The following is a 20,511-nucleotide window of genomic DNA, read 5'->3' as shown; positions in this document are numbered from 1 at the left end:
AAACACATTTCATCAGTTCGTGAATAGATGAAACTATTTATACTTAGAAGAATTCCACTTTCCAAAGAAAATCAACGTATCGTACACAATTTCAACTTTTCAGAATGCCTTAACTAAGGAATTCATATTGTTCAAGTTAACCCCAATCTCTACCTTAGGTAATTTTCAGGCTACCGTATCTCTGTGGTCAGTAATTCTCTATTACAGAAAGGCACCATGGGCAGAGATGAGATGGAGACTGCAAATGATTAACACCTATTGACCATAAGTTATATTGCAACCCAGCTCCTTCATAGACCATAAATATCTACTCAGGACAACAGGTTAAACCCAAATACTCCCCTAAGAACTTCAAGAAGGAAATATGGAAACAGAGAGTGGTGATGTTTGTGTAACATGATAAACAAAATTAATTTCACTGAATTGTACAAATAAAAAACATTGAATTGGCAGATTTTTTGTTTATATGCATGTATATATATCCTTACCACAATAAAAAAGAAAAATGAAATCTGGGCTGTCATGGATTGAACTGTGTCCCCCAAAAACATCTGTCAACTTGGCTGGGCTATGATTCCCAGTATTGTATGACTGTACACCATTTTGATTGGCATCTGATGTGATTTTCCTATGTATTGTAAATCCTATCTCTATGATGTTGAGGAGATGCGATTAGCGGCATTTATGTTAATGAGGCAGGATTCAATCTACAAGATTGGGTTGGTCTTGACCCAAACTCTTTTGAGATATAAAAAAGAGAAATGAGCAGAGAGATGTGGGGACCTTATACCGTCAAGAAAGCATCACTGGGAGCAGATCGCGTCCTTTGGACCCAGGGTTCCCACGTGAAGTTCCTGGACCAGAAGATTGATGACAAGGACCTTCTCCCAGAGCCAACAGAGAGAGAAAGCCTTCCCCTGGAGCTGGGTGCCCTGACTTGGGATTTCTAGCCTACTAGACTGCGAGAGAATAAACATCTGTTTGTTAAAGCCATTCACTTGTGGTATTTCTGTTATAACAGCACTAGATGACTAAGACCTGGGCTTTTGCAGAAAACAGAGGAAATTCCTAGCCTCTAGAATCTGGTGTTTGAAGAAGTTTCAAAGATGATAAAGACTGATAACAAATCTCATAAAATGAAAATGAAAACAGTTAAATGATAATTCCTAGGAGAGTGAAAGTGAGGTAGAGAGGCAGACAGACACAAGCACACACAACCAGTAAGGGTCCATACCAGAATATCTTAGTGTTGAGATGTTTCTCTTATTTACCCAGTCAATTTTTGTATGTGCGTGCAGACTATGTACCATTACCACAGGGAACTTTAAAAATGTACAGATTTCTTGGCACTTGACTCACAATCACTGAATCCTGCTCTCTTGGGGAAAAAACAAGGAGCCTAAATGTGAGTTTTTTTTAAGCTTCCCAAATGGCTCTGCAAACCACTTTCACATTAGCATTTGGGAATCACTGAATGAGATCTTTTCCTGTTAAACCCATTGTCATTAAGTTGAATTCCAACTCATAGTGTCCCTATAGGACAGAGCAGAACTGCCCCATAGGGACTCCAAGACTGTAAGTCTTTATGGAAGCAGACTGTTACATCCTTCTCCCTCTGACTGATTGGTGGGTTTGAACCACTGACCTTTTGGTTAGCAGGCGAGCTCTTAACCACTGGGCCACCAGTGCTCCTTTTCCCCTTGAGAATATCTCCAATTCTACTTTAGCTTTTGGTGTACAAAAATTACTTATTAAAAGAAAATGTATATTTATCAGAGTATTTCCAAAAATATAAAATTTGTAAGGTTTAATATATGTAATATTTATAACGCATAAAATATCTCTCAGAAAATGATAGGATGAACCTAATATTCATTGCATCTTAGGAGAGGAATTAAGTGTCTAAGGGATAGCGGCAGGAGAAAGACTTTCCACAACTATCACAAAGATCAAAGAGATATGACAATAAAATAATAACTAGCTTTAAAGGACATTGTTGGACAACTGAGAAAATATGAATATGGACTATGCATTAGATGGTGGTAGAAAATCAGTGTAAAATTTCCTAGGTGTGAAAACTATATTATGGCTATGTATACTTCTTAGAAGACAAAATCTCAGTATTTAGAGATAAAGTGTCGTGATCTCTGCATCTTACTTCCAAATTATTCAGGAAAAAAATTATATAGAGAGCGAGAAAGCAAAGCAGCAAAATTCTAAACAATCAGTGAATCTAGGTGAAGCATTTTCATGTGTTCATTGTACCTTTTAAATGACAGTTTTGTTGGTATTTAATTCACATACCAAGGAGCCCTGGTGGCACAACAGGTGTTCACCTGCAAACTGAAAGGATGGCAGTTCAAAGCCACTTGGTGTCTCCACAGGAGACAGACGTGGTGATTTGCTTCCATAAAAATTATAGCCTAGAAAACCCTATGAGGCAGTTCTACCCTGTCACCTAGGGTCGCTATGAGTCAGAATCGACTTGATGGCATCTAAGAACAACAATTTGCATACCATAAAATGCACCCTTTTTAAGTGTACAGTTCAGTGGTTTTTAGTATATTTGGAGTTGTGTGACCATTAACAGTATCTAATTTTAAAGCATTCTTATGATCCCCAAAAGAAACCCTGTACCCATTAGCAGCCACTACCCATCCACTCCCCCTAGCTTCTGGCAACCACTAGTCTACATTCTGTGTCTATGGATTTGCCTACTCTAGACATTACATATAAATGGAATCACATAATATATAGTCTTTTGTGTCTTGCTGTCTTTATTTAGGATAATGTTTTCCCAATTTATCCATGTTATAGCATGTATCAGTGCTTCGCTCCTTTTTATGGTTGAATAATATTTCATTATATGGGTATATCATATTTTATTTTTCCATTCATCAGTTCAAAGGCATTTGGGTTGTTTTCACCTTGCAGCTATTGTGAATAATGCTACTATGAACATTTGACTGCAAGTTTTCATTTCCCTTGGGTATATATCTAGGAGTGGAATTGCTGGATCATATATATGGTAACTCTATGTTCACTGTACTACTCATGCAATTTTTGGCAGGGCTAATAAATTTCAAAATAAAGTATTGTGGAAAAATTTTACAAAGGAAGAATAAGAAGGGGAACTCACTCTCTAGACCGCAGATACTTTGTATTTTTGGTGATGGGAAGGGCAATACTGAATGTAGGTGAAGTGTACACAACTTGACAAAGGTAGATGATGACACTAAGAAGTACACAAAAATACGGGATGTTTTTGGTAAATGCTGTAACATATACAATTTTGCAAAGATCGCAATAACAAGCAAAAAATATCGTGTGGTTACACAGATATGTATGCATCTATATATATAGGAAGGTACATGTGTGTTTTTGTAGGCATAGCTATATACATGTATGTGTGTGCTGTACATATATTCATAAATATAATAAAGCACATGGGGGCACACTTACAGATACTTCTGAGATATAACCAAACACCTTGTGGGACTGGTTTACTGGATTTGAAGGCTTAGGACCAATAGTCTCATGGGACAGCTCAGTCAAGAGGCATAACATAGTTCATAAACTTTATGTTCTATATCTTAGTTTGGTGAGCAGCTTCTGGGGTCTTAAAAGCTTGTGAGTGGCCATTTAAGATACAACTATTGGTGTCTACTCATCTGGGGCAATAAGGAAAGAAGTCAAAGACTTAAAGAAGAAATAGTCTACAGGACTAATTGCCTACATGAACCATGGCCTCAACTATCCTGATACCTGAAGAACCAGAACCAACCATTCTGACCAAGGACATAATAAAACCCCATTGCTGTTGAGTCAATTCCGACTCATAGTGGCCCTATAGGACAGAGTAGAACTGCCCCATAGAGCTTCCACAGAGCACCTGGTGGATTCAAACTGCTGATACAATAGATGGTCCCTAACAGAATGGGGGAAACCCTTAGTGGCATAGTGCTTTAGAGCTATAGCTGCTAACCAAAAGGTTGGCAGTTTGAATCTACCAGGCGCTCCCTGGAAACCCTATGGGGCAGTGCTACCTGGTCCTATAGGGTAGCTATGAGTTGAAATCAACTCAATGGCAACAGGTTTGGTTTTTGGTTTTTTTTGGAATAGAATGGGAGAAAAATGTAGAAAAAAATCTCAAGTTCTTTAAAAAGGCCAGACTCACTGGACCAGTAGAGATTAGAGGAACCTCCAAGACTACTGCCCTGAATACCTTTTAAACTTTGTACTGAAACCACACCTTTCAGCTACATAACAGATTGGATCATAAAAACAAACAGCATCACCTGTGAGTACCGTGTTTCTTTAAAACATTATTATGTGAGACCAAATGGTCAGTATTTACCCTAAAGCAAAAATGGGTGGGGGAAGCGTAGGGAAGCTAGAAAATGGAAATAGAACAACCAGAGCTGAAATAATAAGAATGTTGACACATTGTGAAAAATGTAACCAATGTCGCTCAACAATACGTACAGAAATTGTTTAATGGGAACCTCGTTTTCCATGTAAACTTTCACCAAAAACACAATAAAGTATAATAAAAATTAAAAAACTAATAAGCACATATTATATTAACCAAATCATCTTTTGCTCAGAAGAAATATGTATAGTACATGATTGTATGCAGTACAAAACTCTTATTTCTAGCAGGGAAAAATGGAGTAAGTGCTTACTATGCCTTCTGGAGAACCAATCTTATTTACTGACTTGCAAAATGAATTTAGCAGAGAGAAACCATTTGTCTAGACTGGATAAGAAGCATTTCAATTTTGGACACAAGCAATTATGCATACAGATAAGAACATGGGCTCTAAGGGCAGAGAGGTGGGTTCAAAGCCCAGCTGAATGATCCTGGGCAAACTGCTTAATTTCTCTGAGCCTCCATAAAGGGGGGCTATTCCTACCTACACCTCAAGTCAGATAACATATGAAAGTGTCTAGCTTATTACCAGGCACATAGCAGTTGTTTAATATGTGCACGTTTCTCTCGTAATAAAAAAAACCCAAACCAAACCCGTTGCCATCAAGTCGACTACAACTCATAGCAAGCCTTATGGGACGGAGCAGAACTGCCCCCACAGAGTTTCCAAGGAGAGCCTGGTGGATTTGAACTGCTGACTTTCTGGTCAGCAGCTGTAGCACTTAAACACTATGCCACCGGGTTTCCTCCTTCATAATAGCTATATCTAAATATTTCTCCCTTTTTTCCGTGCAAGTTTAAAAAAATCAACTGCTGTTGTATTAAAGAAATGCTGGTATTTTAGTGTGAAACAAACAAAAAACTGAGCCTACTTCTCTGTACAGAGGATCTCCAAATTGTTCTATTTCAGACCTTTCACCTGCGCTCCAGAGCCCCAATTTCAACCACCTGCTGGATCGCTACTTGAATATCTGCTGGCAACTGAAACCCAACTTGCCCCAGATTTAGCTCACTGCCCTCCTTCTAAGCCAGTTCCTCTTGGCTTCTCAATCCTATAAATGATATTATCATTGGAAATGTAAAACCTCTAAATCATCTCTGACAGAAACGTCTCCATTACTCCCACCATCCCGTTGCCAAGACTTTTGTTCTTTATCATCTCTTCTTTCCTACTGTCTTGCAACCACCACTATTGAGGCCCCACTACCACCTACTAGACTACCGTAATAGTCTGATAACTAATCTTTCCGCCTGTAAGTACCCCTTTCACCATCCCATCCCAGACACCAGTGCCGCAGTACGGAGTCGAAGGTAAAGAAGAGAACGTGACACCTCCTCTTTGAACATGGTCCCCTACTACTTACCAAATTCAGTATAAAATCTCCACCTGGAACATAACTATATTTACTCATTCATTCAACAAATGACTGTTAAGCACCTACTATGCACCAGGCTCTTTCCCAGGTGCTGAAGATACAGAAGTTGCCACAGAGCTCACATTCTAGGGAATTAAAAACATCTGCAGTGCCACAGAACGCTTTTGTATGGCCTTTTTAGCCATGATCTTGTAACTCCCACACAAGTGATTAGGCAGTATCTGTAATAGGGTAATTGTGGCCCACCAAACCGACCGGTCAGTTTTGCCATCCTGCTGGGCTTGAAATAAGCCATTCCAGAGGCAGCAAAGAGAAGATTCCACCACCACCAAGGAAGAACACCCAGGAGCCAGCAGGTCCTTTGGACCCAGGATCCCTGTGCTGAGAAGCTCCTGAAAGCACAGACCCCGAAGACAGTGAGAAGCGGTGGCGGGGGAGACCCAGCAGCAGAGACCCAGCAACAGGAGATGGCATGGTGGGTTTCCCAGCCCAAAGAAAGAGAAAACTGAGTGCCTTTGGGGAGAGGCCTAAAGCCAGGGAGAGGCATGCCTGCAAGCCCAGCTGGGAAGAGGCTGTCCTGATGGAGGAACTGTATCCTGAGTGTTCCTGAGCCTCAACTGTAACTGTTACTTCTCTAATAAACTCCATAATCCTGAGTATGGTTTGTGAGTTTTGTGTGGCCACTGCAATGAATTATTGAAGACAGTGGAGAGTGCTATGGGAGTGACGGTTGGTGTCAGAATGGGTAAAGATGGAGGAGAGAGGAGGCTTGTCTGGCCTCTGCCTCATGAAAGTCAGCCTTGGGCTGCTGACCTTGGTTCTCCTTCCCCCTTGTGGGGTTGGAGGCGGTCAGACACCACCCCTACGCCATTTTTACAACACTCTGAGCAAACATGAGTTCGCTTCACTTGTCAAGGGGTTTGGCTTTTTTTTGTTGTTTAAGCAAACAATAGGGTAATCTCAGATGGCAATAAGCGTTGTAAAGAAAATAAAGCAGGGGAATAGGATAATGACTAAAAGTGGCATGGTACTGGTAGAATGGTGAGGGAAGGTTTCCCTGATATTTGAACCAAGACTGATGAGAAGATGACCAGGGCAGGAGTGTTTCAAGAGGGAACAGCAAGTACCAAAACCCTAGGCCTTTTGTTATTCTGGGAACACATTCTCATCTCAAAGCATCTGCTCCCTTCTTTCCTGGCTTTGTTTGCAAAATCTTACTTGGTCCCTAAAACTTCACCTCAGATTCCACCTCCTCCATGAAGTCTCTTTTAATCTCCCCAGTCTGCCCTCTTCCACCAATCGGATGGGCCTTATCCTTCATTTGGGACTATAAATTAACATATCTACCATTTTTCTTTAAACAAACACGCTTGAACTCATTCAAAGCAGTGTTAGCCTTCAAAGTTATCATTTTTTAAATAATTTTTATCGTGCTTTAAGTGAAAGTTTACAAATCAAGTCAGTCTCTCAGAAATAAACCCATATACACCTTGCTAAAAAAAAAAACTAACCTACCCCCAATTGCTCTCCCCCTAATGATACAGCATGCTTCCTCCCTCCACTCTTTCTTTTGTATCCATTTTGCCAGCTTCTAACCCCCTCTACTCTCTCATCTTCCCTCCAGGCAGGAGATGCCAACATAGTCTCAAGTGTCCACTGATCCAAGAAGCTCACTCCTCACCAGCATCCCTCTCCATCCCATTGTCCAGTTCAATCCCTGTAGGAAGAGTTGGCTTTGGGAATGGTTCCTGTCCTGGGCCAACAGAAGGTCTGGGGGCCATGACCACCAGGGTCCTTCTAGTTTCAGTCCAAAGTAATCACTTTTCATTCAGCTCAAGATACAATTATTGAGCTCTTACTATGTATAAGGCACTATGCCAGGCTCTAGGACACAAAGATAAAACTGGGACCTTTACTTCAATTATGTTCACAGTGGTTCTGAAGTTCTTTTGGTACTGCTTTTTGGGTCAGGCAGTGAGCCACACATTACAACTAGTTTCATCCCTTTGTATCATTTTCTTCAAACAAGAACTGTTAACCAGTTGATCCGCATCTTTTTTAAAAAATTACACTTGGTTCCAAATGACTTTCTATTCAAAAAAGCTCAAGTACACCTTTCTCACATGCACAGGTACCTACCTCCACTAAGGAAATTTAAAACAAAACCAAAAATATATCCCAGAAGCTCTGAAAGCAATTACAAAGGAGTTTCCAACATATGCTAAGTAAGGGCTACATCAAAGAAAGTAGATTTGAAAGGGACAACATTTAATTGAACGGTAGTTTGCTAAAAATTATATTATTTTATATACAATTCTCTAGTTGCTGTGCCAACTCTTTCATAAGCAGCATAACCCTTTATAATACATCGTTCAAGAATTACTTCATTCCTGGCCATTCTCTATTGCTTAGAGAAGTATGCTAAGCCCAAAGAAGGTACCTAAATGTATAAAATGTAATAAATCTATTTCTCCTTCACAGTTATTCAACATAGATTTTCATAAGAATGTGGAAAACAACTCAGATCCTAAATGGGATTGAGAGAGCTTCAAAGTTCTCTCCCACCCTCCCTCCTCAGCTACACTGACCTGGAGCTGTATTTCTTGAGAATGGTGTCCAAAAGGCCAACAAGCTCTTCAGCATTGATGAACTTCTGTGTGCTGAGGGCGTACATCTTCTCGTAGAAGTCTGCAATCTCCATCCTAGCCTGAACAAAGAAGCAGAGCTGCTCTGACAGGTGGGAAAGGAGTTCTTCCACCTGAGGAGCGGCCCCGCCCACGGTACTGCGGCCAGTCACCACCTTCTTCAGCTCATTATGCAGAGACGTATAGATGGTGCGGATAGAATCCTTCCTGCTGAAGAAAGACTGGCCCCCTGGTAGGCAAATGACATAATCATGTGACAAGTAAGGAAGATAAACCAGAAGTACAAAACATCTCCCAGAATCCAAAAGGGTCTTCCCTTCTGAACCCACTGAGCTCAATGATTTTTCACCTATAATATTCTCTGACTCCTATGTCTGGGATTTAAATATTTTGTGATTAATAATTTTTTACTGAGGAACAAGCTAAATAAATGCCTAGTACAAATCATTAGTGTAGCAAAGGACCTATGTATGACTTTCTTACCCACCCACCAATTCTCCCCCACCCACCTTCAATGAAGATTCAAATTCACCTCAGAGCATAACTAACCTAGCAAATGACATCAACCCTGATTTAAAAAATCATCCTTCCACATTTATGTATTTAATACAAACACAACCAACAACCCAGTGCCATCGAGTCGATTCCGACTCATAGCGACCCTATAGGACAGAGTAGAACTGCCCCATAGAGCTTCCAAGAAGTGCCTGGCGGATTAATACAAACAGAGCACCCAAATTATGGTAAATAATATTTTTCTTCTGTACCTGGAGACTAATTTTTTTTCTGCTTTAGGGTTGCATTTTCCTTTGAACCTTGCATTTTAGGCCATACCAGAAAACAGAATACGCATACATATATCCTCCTTACACAAGAACAGACTACTGGGATGCCATGGCGGGGGGAATCTTAGCAGTCTTGATAAGGTTGACAGAACAGGTTACAACATGATAAACACCACATCATGAATTATTAAGAGCAAGAACCTATTATAAATAACTGCTGCTGTAACTGAAGGGTTCCAAAGAAGAGCAGCAAAACAGAACCAAATGCATTATCTTCAACAAAAAGATCAAATGGCATAGACATCATTTCCTTAATTTGGTATTAACACATCATCAAATTTATTCTAATAATTATTGAGCCAGCTTCACATATGTTTTCTTAAGCAATTCCACACTCCATCAAAGAATCAGAGGCAAGATATTAAGATAATGAAAAGAAACAGGCTAGGTTAAAAACAGTAATTCCTAGAATATATAAAAATCTCAGAAATAGGTGACAGTTTAAATTTTCTATTGATATATACATAATGCTTTAACAAATGAACTTTAAACTACCCTAAACATATCAATTAGGGGTGAAAATTACTTATTAAAGCATTTGTAAAATACCCTTTTAGTGAATGAGCCATTTCAAAATATCTAGTTAATGTTTCAAGAAACGAATCTTGTTTCTTTTACTACGAGGTGACCAAATCATCCCAGTTTGTCCAGGACTCTAGATTTTAGCACTGAAAGTCTGGCTTCCCAGGAAACTCCTTACTCCCAGTTTTAAAACTAAAAGTCCCACATCTGGAAGTCCCCTCAGCCCCGGGCAAACCTAGACAGTTGATCACCCTACTTACTACTGACTCCACAGATGAACTACTCATACTCAAAATATATTTTTCCAGTATATTGTTAAACAGACTGACTAGCATTAACTTCATTTTATCTACCAGTAGAAGCACAATTCATATGGTGCAGGAAGACCGATCCTGACACCACTATCCCACATAGGACTGTACCCCAGAGCCTGCTTTCCTCCCATGCCCATTCTCAGTCTAGTTCTGCTGACTTTGTGAAGTGACAATGTGGCCTCTGTGCCTAGGTCTAGGGCAAAACTTCTTGTGCTGGGAAGGTAATATCATGTATGACCCTAAAACTTTGGAGTCTGACAGATTTGGTTTTTAATCCCAACCACCCGCCTTTACTAGCTGTTTGATGCACAAATTACTTAGCCATGTTAAGCCTTCTTTCTTTTGTTTTACGTAAAACTGTGGCAATAGAACACCCCAGTTAATTGGCCTAATAGCATGTTTAGTGCTTCCGTTCTACCTCCTAGTTCACCGCGTAGCGTCTGGGGTCTAAAAAGCTTGCAAGCTGCCATCCAAGGCACAATTGGTCTCTACTCACCTGGAGCAACAGAGGAAGAAGGAGAATCAGAACAGGAGGAGGATATGGAATGCGTGGCTAATTGCCTCCACGAACAACTGCCTCCTTTGCCATGAGACCCAAAGAACTGGACAGTGCCCAGCTACCATCACTGAACATTTTGATCAAAGATTCCACAGAGGAATCCTGATCAAAAGGGAGAAAATGCAGAATAGAATTTCAAATTCTCATGGACTCTAAACTCTCTGGAGCCATGGATGCTGAATGAACCCCTGAAACTATTGCCCTGAGACAATCTTTAAACCTTAAGCCAAAAATATCCCCTGAAGTCATCTTAAAACCCAACAATAGTTTAACTTAACTAGTAAAAAAGATCTGCCTTGCACATTATGCTCTTTTAAGAACTATCTATATGGGATCAAACTGACAGCAGCAACTTGAAAGATAGGAGTTTATGTTAATGAGGGAGTAACAACTCAGAAAAGGAGGGTGAGAATGGTTGCACAACTCGAAGAATGTAATTAATGTCCCAAAATTGTACACGTAGAAACTATTGAATTGGTGTATTTTTGCTGTGTGTATTCTCAACAACAAAATAAATATTTGAAAAAATAAAAACTATGGCAATGGAGCTGCTATGCAGACAAAATGAGGTAACATAGTATACAATGTTTCTGGAACAAAGCACATGTTTAATAATACTAATCCCTTTTCTGTCCACTCTTATTGGTAAAAGAAAATTTATTTAAACGTCCCGATAATATGTAACTGAGCTTCTGAAACTCTACGGTAAATCGGGAGCTTCCAGCACTGCAAAAACAATACCTGTCTATTTGACAGATAGCAAAGCAACCTCAGCTGTTAAACAGGGTGGCCTTGGTGAAAATCTTAACTCTGGGCTGAAAAGAGGATACCTTCTTTCATCAGATTACCCTTATCTGGGGGAGTAGAAAACCACATAAAGACAAAGAATACTTTTTAAAAGCTTATCAATAAACACCAATCACAGGATCTGAAACCAAGTAAAACTGGCACTGTAAGGAAGGGAGAGACCACCAACCCATTCCCCTTTTAAACAAGTCTCTTTTCTCAAAGCTTCAGGAAGATAATCCTATCTATTGACTACCCTGGTTAAGAATATGCAAAGGAGAGCTCCTTCATTCATGCTGGGAAACAAGGAATCAGAGATACCTGACTTCTTACACTTTTCAAAAAAAATTTTTTTTAATCTTACTGTGTTTTAGGTGAAAACACTTTTCAATTTTTTGAAGTTATAATCCAACTATTTTCCAGAAGTCTCTATTTATGAAGAACCATTATTTCTCAAGACTTCAGCAGTTTATCTCACATCAAAAAAATGTGAAGTAACATATATATTAAAGGAGCATGCAAAACATCTAATCAAGCATTTTACTTAACAAAAAAAAGAAAAAACAACGTCCTGCTAATGATAATCTTTAAACACCAGTTTTCAGTTCTACGATGCTAAATTCATCAACTACGGGTTGAGACAAAGGCAAGAAAAATACGACCTCCTAAAATCTTCCACCGCATATTTTAATCACTGATCCTTCCTCAAACAGGTATTATTTTCTGTTCAAAGGGAAAGGAAGGCTCCAAGATAAGGGCCCCATCCCACGTTTTTTCAATAACTGAGCCAAGACTGGAATAGAAGGCTCCCAGTCAGGTCTGTCCTTTGTGAAAAGCCCAAGCTTGCATCTATAATCAGGACTCCCTGCTAAGGCCTCAGATAAACACCAGCCACAAAAGTTAAAAAAAACAAAAAAAACAAAAAAAAAAACCTCACTTTTCTGAAGCATGTTTTAAATTAAACATAAATTTCTGGTTTGCATTTTAAAGAAAACAAGCTTTCTAATCAGCAAAGTAGTTGAAGAACATAGGAATGTTTTAAATGGCAACACAAAAATGTTTTCCAAAAAATGAAGTCCATCAATAATTGGGAAGTCAGGTTGTAAGCACACTGATATCATACCCATTCCAGTACAAAAAAACCTGTCAGTTATCTGCAAAGTTAAAGTTTAAGTTTTGAAATATATTTATTATACATGTAAATAAGTTATGAAGCATCAAAGTTGTATATGCCTTTTCCAGAATGGTTACTCAGAAGTGGTGAGATCACCTGGGAGCTTGAACAGCGCCTGGGCATGTTTCACGGTGCTCTGTGGGTCAACTTCCAGGGGCAGCCCTCAGGCTCACTGATGCGAGCTAGCGTTCAGGCAGAACTGCTGACTTTAGTCAATAAGGACCACTACACAGAAACAAGTCAGAGACTGTGGGGGTCTTATACACATGGTTCTCACAGACTGGCAGCCAGTTCTGTTTTTCTAAAAACCTGGGTCATGCAACTTAAACGTATTGGGTACCACCAAGTTTTCCAATTCATAGCGACCGTATATGGCAGAACAGAACTGTTCCATAGGGTTTTCTAGGCTGTAATCTAGCTGGTTTCTTCTCCCAAAAAGCCACTGGGTGGGTTCGAACCGCCCACCTTTCAGGGGTCCGTAAGTAGGCTTCAGGAAATTCATCTATACTCTCTTAGATTATATGCAAAGCTGTAACATACACATACATTTTTCTGGGGAAGAAGCACCCATCTTTTATCACATTCCCATAAATGAGCTAAAAAAAAAAAAAGTTAAAAAGCATGGCACTGGGGTCAATCACCATTCTTCACAAAGTGGAGAAATCTGAAAACAATCAAAACTGCAAAAATTACCCACCTTCAACTTTACAGCTGGAGTATTCCCCATCATCAAGTATTACTGATATATAAATTACATATTATATGTAAATTACAATATATGTATGCATCTTTTGATAAACCATGTGGATATGCCCAATCTGACAGTTCAAAGCCAGGTGTTCTGGTTGGGGCTGTATCACCTACCCACACAACTGCATATACCCAATTTGCCAATCTGTAGAAAGGGGAATAATAACACCTCAAAAAAAAAAATTGCAAATTTGTGAGAGGTGCCACAGTGAAAAGGGGAGGAAAAAATACACATCTGACCAGTTTTTGCCAATAAATCAACAAAGTTGTTATTCAAATAGCTACAGTGGAACCTAAGCTCTCAGAAAGTCCTGCTCCTTTGAGTGTTTACTGAAAGCTCAGTAAAATGCACATGGTCACCTTCAGACAATATAAGGAAACTGGAGGAAAATTCAAAATGGAATCTAGATCCAACTCTACATTTCCGTTCTCTATACTGTATGTACGTATCCTTAACATCAGATTCTGTGCCTCTGATAATTAAAGGGTCTAAGATAAGCCGAAGTACTAAAACAACTCTAAAAGCTCTGCGATTCAAACCTTCGTAATTATTACTATAAGTAGTAATATTTTGTGTGCATAGCCCTTGGCTTTTACATATTATTATTTCTTTCTTATCTAATCATACTAATTGTTTTTACCGGTCGTGAAAATCAATTGAATCAGTTCTTGCATCTTACTGATTTTTAGGGGCAAGAATTATTATGAGGTGGTAAGTGTTTACCATTTTCCCCTTAGGTCTCCTCTGGCTACCGTTAGGCATATTTCTTGTTTTTTCGGCCTATTATTCATTAATATCTTCATTCATTAAATGTTTATTGAGAGATAGGGTAAGACACGATCTATGTAACTCTGCAGGGCCAGACAGTAGTGTTCATTAAACTCTAACTAGGTGTTATTACCAAGGTTTGGTCCTCTGGCCGCAGTGTCACTGGGTAGAAGAGCGAGCTGGGCTAACTTATTTATGGCACCAATCCATGCACGGGGTAAAATGGATAAAGTAATCGGTTTGGGGCACAGCCCTCAAAAAACATCCACCTGGTCGGCCAATCTATCAGCAGCGGAGGCCGGTGGGCGGGGTTTGTGGAAGCCGAGGGGAGGAAGGGAACGGTGGGAGGAGACCTGGAAGTGCAAAGTTGAGCCTGCGGCTAGGAGTGACAAGAAACAAGGAACCCAAGCCACTGCCGAACGGGGAATGTACCCGCTTTCCTTCCCCCTCAAGGGGCACGGGGCCGGGGCGGAGGTACCTAGTTTCTGCCCCAGGTAGGTGAGGCTGTGATAGACCTTCTCGGCCGCGGCCAGGTGGGCCAAGGCCGCAAGCAGCGACAGCCAGCTGCCCCCCGAGCTCTTGTTGGCCTCTCGTTCCTTCTCCACATTGTCCTTGGCCTTGTCGTAAGAGAAGATACCCAGGTGAGAGAAGAACGTTTCCAGCACCGCCTGTTCCACCGGGACCGGGGCGGCCAGCGGGATAGACTCCCCCATGCGAGCTGCGCTCCACCTCCACCCACGTGGCTCTCTTCTCCCGCGCACTTCCGGGTTCTAAGGGAACGAGCGTGCGCACACGCGTGCGTGCGCGTGACCGCCTCAAACGACAGGCCCGTGCGCGCGCCGCCGGCTGGACCGCGCCTGGGGCTTAGAGAAGGCGTGGGTGAGGTGCAGGAAAGGAAGGAGGTGACCGGTTCAGGGCTCCTTCGGCTCTTCGGTTCCTGTAGCTCTGACTATTCCGGCTCTCGGGGTGGAGTAGAAGGCGGCCAACTCGTTGCTCTGTGGAGCTGATTGCGTTCTGAGGTGAGCTGAGAGGCCCCTCCCCGTGAGACTGCGTCAGTGCTGATGACGTCACGCTTACGTGACGTCAGTTCTTCCCCTAACATCTGTTCTGGGCTCACCATGGGTAGAGATGAAGTTTGTGCCTGGAAATGGCTCGCTCTTAAAACAAGGACCCTAGTCAGTTCTTACATCTTTTAAACCAGCTCAAGAAAGTGGTTTATAGATTACAAACCAGACAATAAAAGTTTATGTCTTATCCCCTTGCCCAGTTTTTATCCAGTCACACACCATGAGATAACTCATTTGTATCCCATTCTATTCATCTCAAGCCGAGCTCCTGGATACCAGTCTCTTCAGCTTGCCCATCCTACCCAAAGTACATTAAGCTTCCGGTCTTTAGAATGAAGGATAAATTAATGTAACTTCTGCTAATGCAACTGAATTGACACACCTTTGCCATTTAGATTAATTACAAATTCCTTTGGCTTTTAAGAAGCACCATAAACACTGCCCAGTACTCTCTAAGTTCGAGTTTTCGCTTCTCTTTCCTGTAGCCCCCATGCTTATTTTGCACCCCTTAGTCACTCTGTGGAAACCCTGGTGGTGGTGTGATTAAGAGCTACCCTCTGCTAACCGAGATGGGCAGTTTGAATCTACCAGGGTATCCTTGGAAACTCTATGAGGCAATTCCACTCTGTCCTATAGGGTCACTATGAGACGGAATCGACTCAACAGCAACGGGTAGTCACTCTGTATGTTATCACACGTATTTACATGTCTCTTTCGCCTACTGGGAAACCCTGGAGGCGTAGTGGTTAAGAGCTATAGGTGCTAACAAAAAGTTTGGCAGTTCGAATCCACCAGGTGCTCCTTGGAAACTCTTTGGGGCAGTTTCACCCTGTCCTATAGGATCGCTGTGAGTCGGAATTGACTTGAAGGTAGTGGGGTTTTTTTACCCCCCTCCCCCCCACCCCCACTAAGTGGTGAACTCCCTAGAGCAGAGTCTTTGGTTCAGTTACCTTTATAACCTATTCATAGACACAGTGATGTTGAACCAATGGGCGAATTGCCTATTTTCATTTTTTTTCTCAAACTTGAGCTGTTCTGCCATCACTGCTTTTTAATGCAAGTCCTACTAATTTAACAAACATATGCTGTACACCTATTTCCTGACCTCAAGAATGTAATTGGATTGATTAACCCTGTTAACTGCAATATAAGGTAGAATTTTATACATAATAAAGGTGACAAAGGAAGGAGCAATCATATCTTTTCAGAAGAATCAGGGAGACATCCTAGAGGAGAATAATGGTTCTTGATGTGTGAATAGAAATCATTAATCAAAAAAATATAGTACTAGCACCAAAGCGAGCAATCAGTGAAAGAGATTATAAAGTTCATAAACATATCCAAGTAATATAAGATTTCCTTAGGTAATAAAAGTGGCATCATTAATCAGTGGGGAAAGGAAAACTTATTCAATAAATAGTGAATGAGACATATGATTAATTATATGAGAAACAAAAAGACTCTCACCTGAGCAGGAGAGCAGTGGGATGCAGACCCCAAAGTCTCATAAGACCAGACTTAATGGTCTGACTGAGACTAGAAGGACCTCGGTGGTCATGGCCCCCAGACCTTCTGTTAGCCGAAGACAGGAACCATTCCCAAAGCCAACTCTTCAGACAGGGATTGGACTGGACAATGGATTGGAGAGGGATGCTGGTGAGGAGTGAGCTTCTTGGATCAGTGGACACTTGAGACTATTGGCATCTCCTCCCTGGAGTGGAGATGAGAGGGTGGAGGGGGTTAGAAGCTGGCAAAAAGGACAAGAAAAGAGTGGAGGGAGAGAGCGGGCTGTCTCATTAGGGGGAGAGTAATTGGGAGTGTGTAGCAAGGTGTATATGCGTTTTTGGTGTGAGACACTGACTTGATTTGTAAACTTTCACTTAAAGCACAATAAAAATTATATATTAAAAAAACCCTCACCTTATATCCTACAACAGAAAGTAATTACATATGTAAAAAATGAACCCATGAACAAACTAAAGGGAAATACAGGTGACTAAGTGATCTGGGGTAGTTGATCTAGGGATAGAAAAGAATCTTTTAATCATAAAAGAACTGGAAAAAGTTACAAAAGAAGAGATTGCTTTTACTATACAAAATTTTTAAATTTTTATGTCAGTACCATTCTGGGGAAATGTTTGTAACATGTCAGAAAAAGATTTAATATGCTTAACATTTAAGGTATTTTACAAACCATTAAGAAAAAAAGGACGTGAATAGAAAAGTCTCAAAATAATATAAAAGTCTAACATTCTTTTTTTTTTTTTTAATTGTGGTAAAATATGTATAACAAAACATTTGCCATTTCAGCCATTTTTACATGTGTAATTCAGGGATGTTAATTACATTCACCATGGTGTGCAACCATCAGCACTATCCATTTCCCAAATCTTTTTCATCACCTTTATCAGAAACTCAGTGCCCCTAAAGCAATTAACTCCCTACCTCCCCCATTCACCTACTCCTGGCAACCACTAATAAACTTTGGTCTCAATGAATTTGCCTATTCTAGATATTTCATGTAAGTGGAATCCTACAATGTTTATTCTTTTGTGTGAGACTTACTTCACTTCACATGATGTTTTCAGGATTCATCCATGTTGTAGCATGTATCAGAACTTCATTTTTCTTTATGACTGAAGAATAATCTCTTCTATGGATATACCACATTTTGTTTATCTGTTCATTGGTTGATGGACACAAGTTGTTGCCACCTTTTGGCTGTTATAAATGCTGCAGTGAACACTGGTGTGTAAGTATCTGAGTCTCTGCTTTCAAGTCTCTTGGATATATAACTAGGAGTGGAATTGCTGGGTCATACCGTAAATCTAAGTTAAAGTTTTTGAGAAGCCATCAGTCTTCCACGGCGGCTGTGCCATTTTATATTCCCACCAACAATTGGTAAAGGTTTCAATTTCTCCACATCCTTGCCAACACTACTTAGTTTCTGTTTTTCTGTTAATAGCCATCCTAGTGAGGGTCTCTATGAGTCAAAATAGACTCCATGGCAGTGGGTTTGGTTGGTTTTCAGTGAGGGTGAAGCAGAATCTCAATTTGGTTTTGTTTTTTGCATTTCACTAATGACTAATGATGTTGAGCATTTTTTCATGTCTTGTGCCCATTTGTATCTCTTCTTTGGTGAAATGTCTATTCAGGCCCTTTGCTCATTTTTTGATTGGGTTGTTTGTCTTGTTGTTGAGTTGTAGGAGTTCTGGATATTAAACCCTTATCAGGTATATGGTTCCCAAATATTTTCTTCCATTCTGTAGGTTGTCTCTTCACTTGGTTGATAAAGTTCTTTGATTCACAATAGTTCTTTTTTGTTAATGTTTAACCTCAATTGTAATCAAAGACATGCACATTAGGTGATTATATTTTATTTTTCATCTATCAGACTAACAAAAGACCTTTTTTAAAAAGTGCTATTAAGTATGGAATGATTCTGTTCTTATTATATATTGCAGATGGGAGTGTTAACTTGATATGGCCTTCCTGGAAACATTTTGGCATATAAAGATTAAGTGAGAATGTATGTAAAGCATCTAGAACAGTGCTTAGGACAAAAAATGCTCAATAAATATCAGTAATACCTATCATTTTTATTATTATCATTAGCATCATCATACCCCTTATTCAGCATAGCACCTGGAATAGTGCCTTGAACTTAATAGATGTTCATTAAATATTTGTTGATTGGCTGATACTCTTACAGCGTTAATGATATATTAAGCTGTTAAAACATTAACATTATCAAGAAATTACCTTGAATAATCACATGATTCAGCCGATAAGCAGGATATTTAGTATGTTGTTGTTAGTTGCCGTCAAGTCAGTTCTGACTCATGGAGATCCTATGTTTGCAGAGTAGAACCGTTCCATAGAGTTTTCAAGGCTGTGACCTTTCAGAAACAGATTGCCAGGCATTCTAAGGTGCCTCTGGGTGGGTTCAAACCTCCAACCTTTCGGCTAGTAGTTGAGTGCTTAACAGTTTGTACCATCCAGCAGCCTTTTTATTTAATATGGTAGTACGCAATAAATACAGTCATGCATCACTTAACATCCACGATACGGTCTGTGAAATAGGACGTTTTGTACTTGGATGTTATGCTAACACTGTATTACATACAGGTAGTCCCCAGATTACCAATGAGTTCCGTTCCTTAGTCTGTCTTTTAAGTCTAATTTGTACATAAGTCAGAACAGTCAGTTATGGTTTATGCCTAACATCAGTAAGTCAAATGTTTGTCATAGTATATAGTGTACTTTTCTATGAATAAAAAACATTAAAGAAACACTTCCAGGCACACTAAAACATCTTTGACATGATAATACAGTCACAAATTAGCACGCGTTATTATAAACCATTGTATGTACCTTGAATTTTTAATATAATAGACTTTACAGGGGTTGGTTCATAGCAGTGGTCTCTTAGTTATTTAATGCTGCTATAATTATAACAAATACCACAAGTGGATGGCTTTAACAAATAGAAATTTATTCTCTAACAGTTTAGGTGGGTAGAAGCCTGAATTCAGGGTGCCGGCTCCAGAGGAAGGCTTTTTCTCTCTGTCAGCTCTGGGGGAAGGTTCTTGTCATCAATCTTCCCCTGATCTAGGAGCTTCTCAGCACAGGAATCCCAGATCCAAAGGACACACTGTGCTCCTGGCACTTTTTTCTTGATGGCATGACGTCCCTCCCCTCTCTGCTTGATTCTCTCTTTTATATCTTGAAAGAGATTGACTTAAGATACAACCTAATCTTATAGATTGAACCCTGCCTCATTAACATAACTGCCTCTAATCCTGCCGCATTAACGTTATAAAACTAGGATTTATAACACATAGGACAACACATCAGATGACAAAATGGTGGACAGTCACACAATACTGGGAATCAAGGCCTAGCCAAGTTGACATACTTTTTTGGGGGCTACAATTCAATCTATAACATTTCATCCTTTGACCCCCTCCACCCAAAATGCGTGTCCTTGCCACATGTAAAACATATTCACCCCATCATATCATAGCAAAAGCCTTTAAATCAACTCCAAGTCCAAATTCCAAAAATTCTTCTTCATCTGTGAAATCTAGAATACAGCTTATCTGCTTCCGAAGTACAATAGTGGAACAGGCACAGTCTAGACATTTCCATTACAAATAGGAGAAATCAGAGGGAAAGAAGGGATAACAGGTACTAAGCAAGTCAGCAGAACACATTAAATTAGCTCTAAAAAGGCTTAAAAATAATCCTCTGTTCTCTGAGACCATGTAGG

At 40.1% G+C, this 20,511-nt stretch overlaps 1 protein-coding gene across 3 annotated transcripts in view; it reads right to left on the bottom strand.

Moving 5' to 3' along the window:
• KICS2 (KICSTOR subunit 2) overlaps positions 1-15,661 on the bottom strand; it is a 36,214-nt gene extending 20,553 nt beyond the window's left edge. Inside the window, exons 1-2 of one of the 3 annotated variants that reach the window (XM_064283933.1) lie at positions 14,651-15,661; positions 8,397-8,682 (exon numbers count right to left, since the gene is read on the bottom strand). In XM_064283933.1, coding sequence (XP_064140003.1) covers positions 8,397-8,682; positions 14,651-14,885 — 521 coding nt within the window. In that variant the 5' untranslated portion in view covers positions 14,886-15,661. The remainder of the gene's footprint in view (positions 1-8,396; positions 8,683-14,650) is intronic. The other 2 variants (XM_003405176.4, XM_023558417.2) reach the window with 2 other exon arrangements.
• Between the last annotated feature and the right edge of the window lie 4,850 nt (positions 15,662-20,511).

This window comes from Loxodonta africana, chromosome 4 (assembly GCF_030014295.1).
Source record: "Loxodonta africana isolate mLoxAfr1 chromosome 4, mLoxAfr1.hap2, whole genome shotgun sequence".
In the NCBI taxonomy this organism is placed as follows: domain Eukaryota; kingdom Metazoa; phylum Chordata; class Mammalia; order Proboscidea; family Elephantidae; genus Loxodonta; species Loxodonta africana.
Note: the sequence above shows the minus strand (reverse complement) of the source record. Positions and strands in the feature narration are given on the sequence as shown.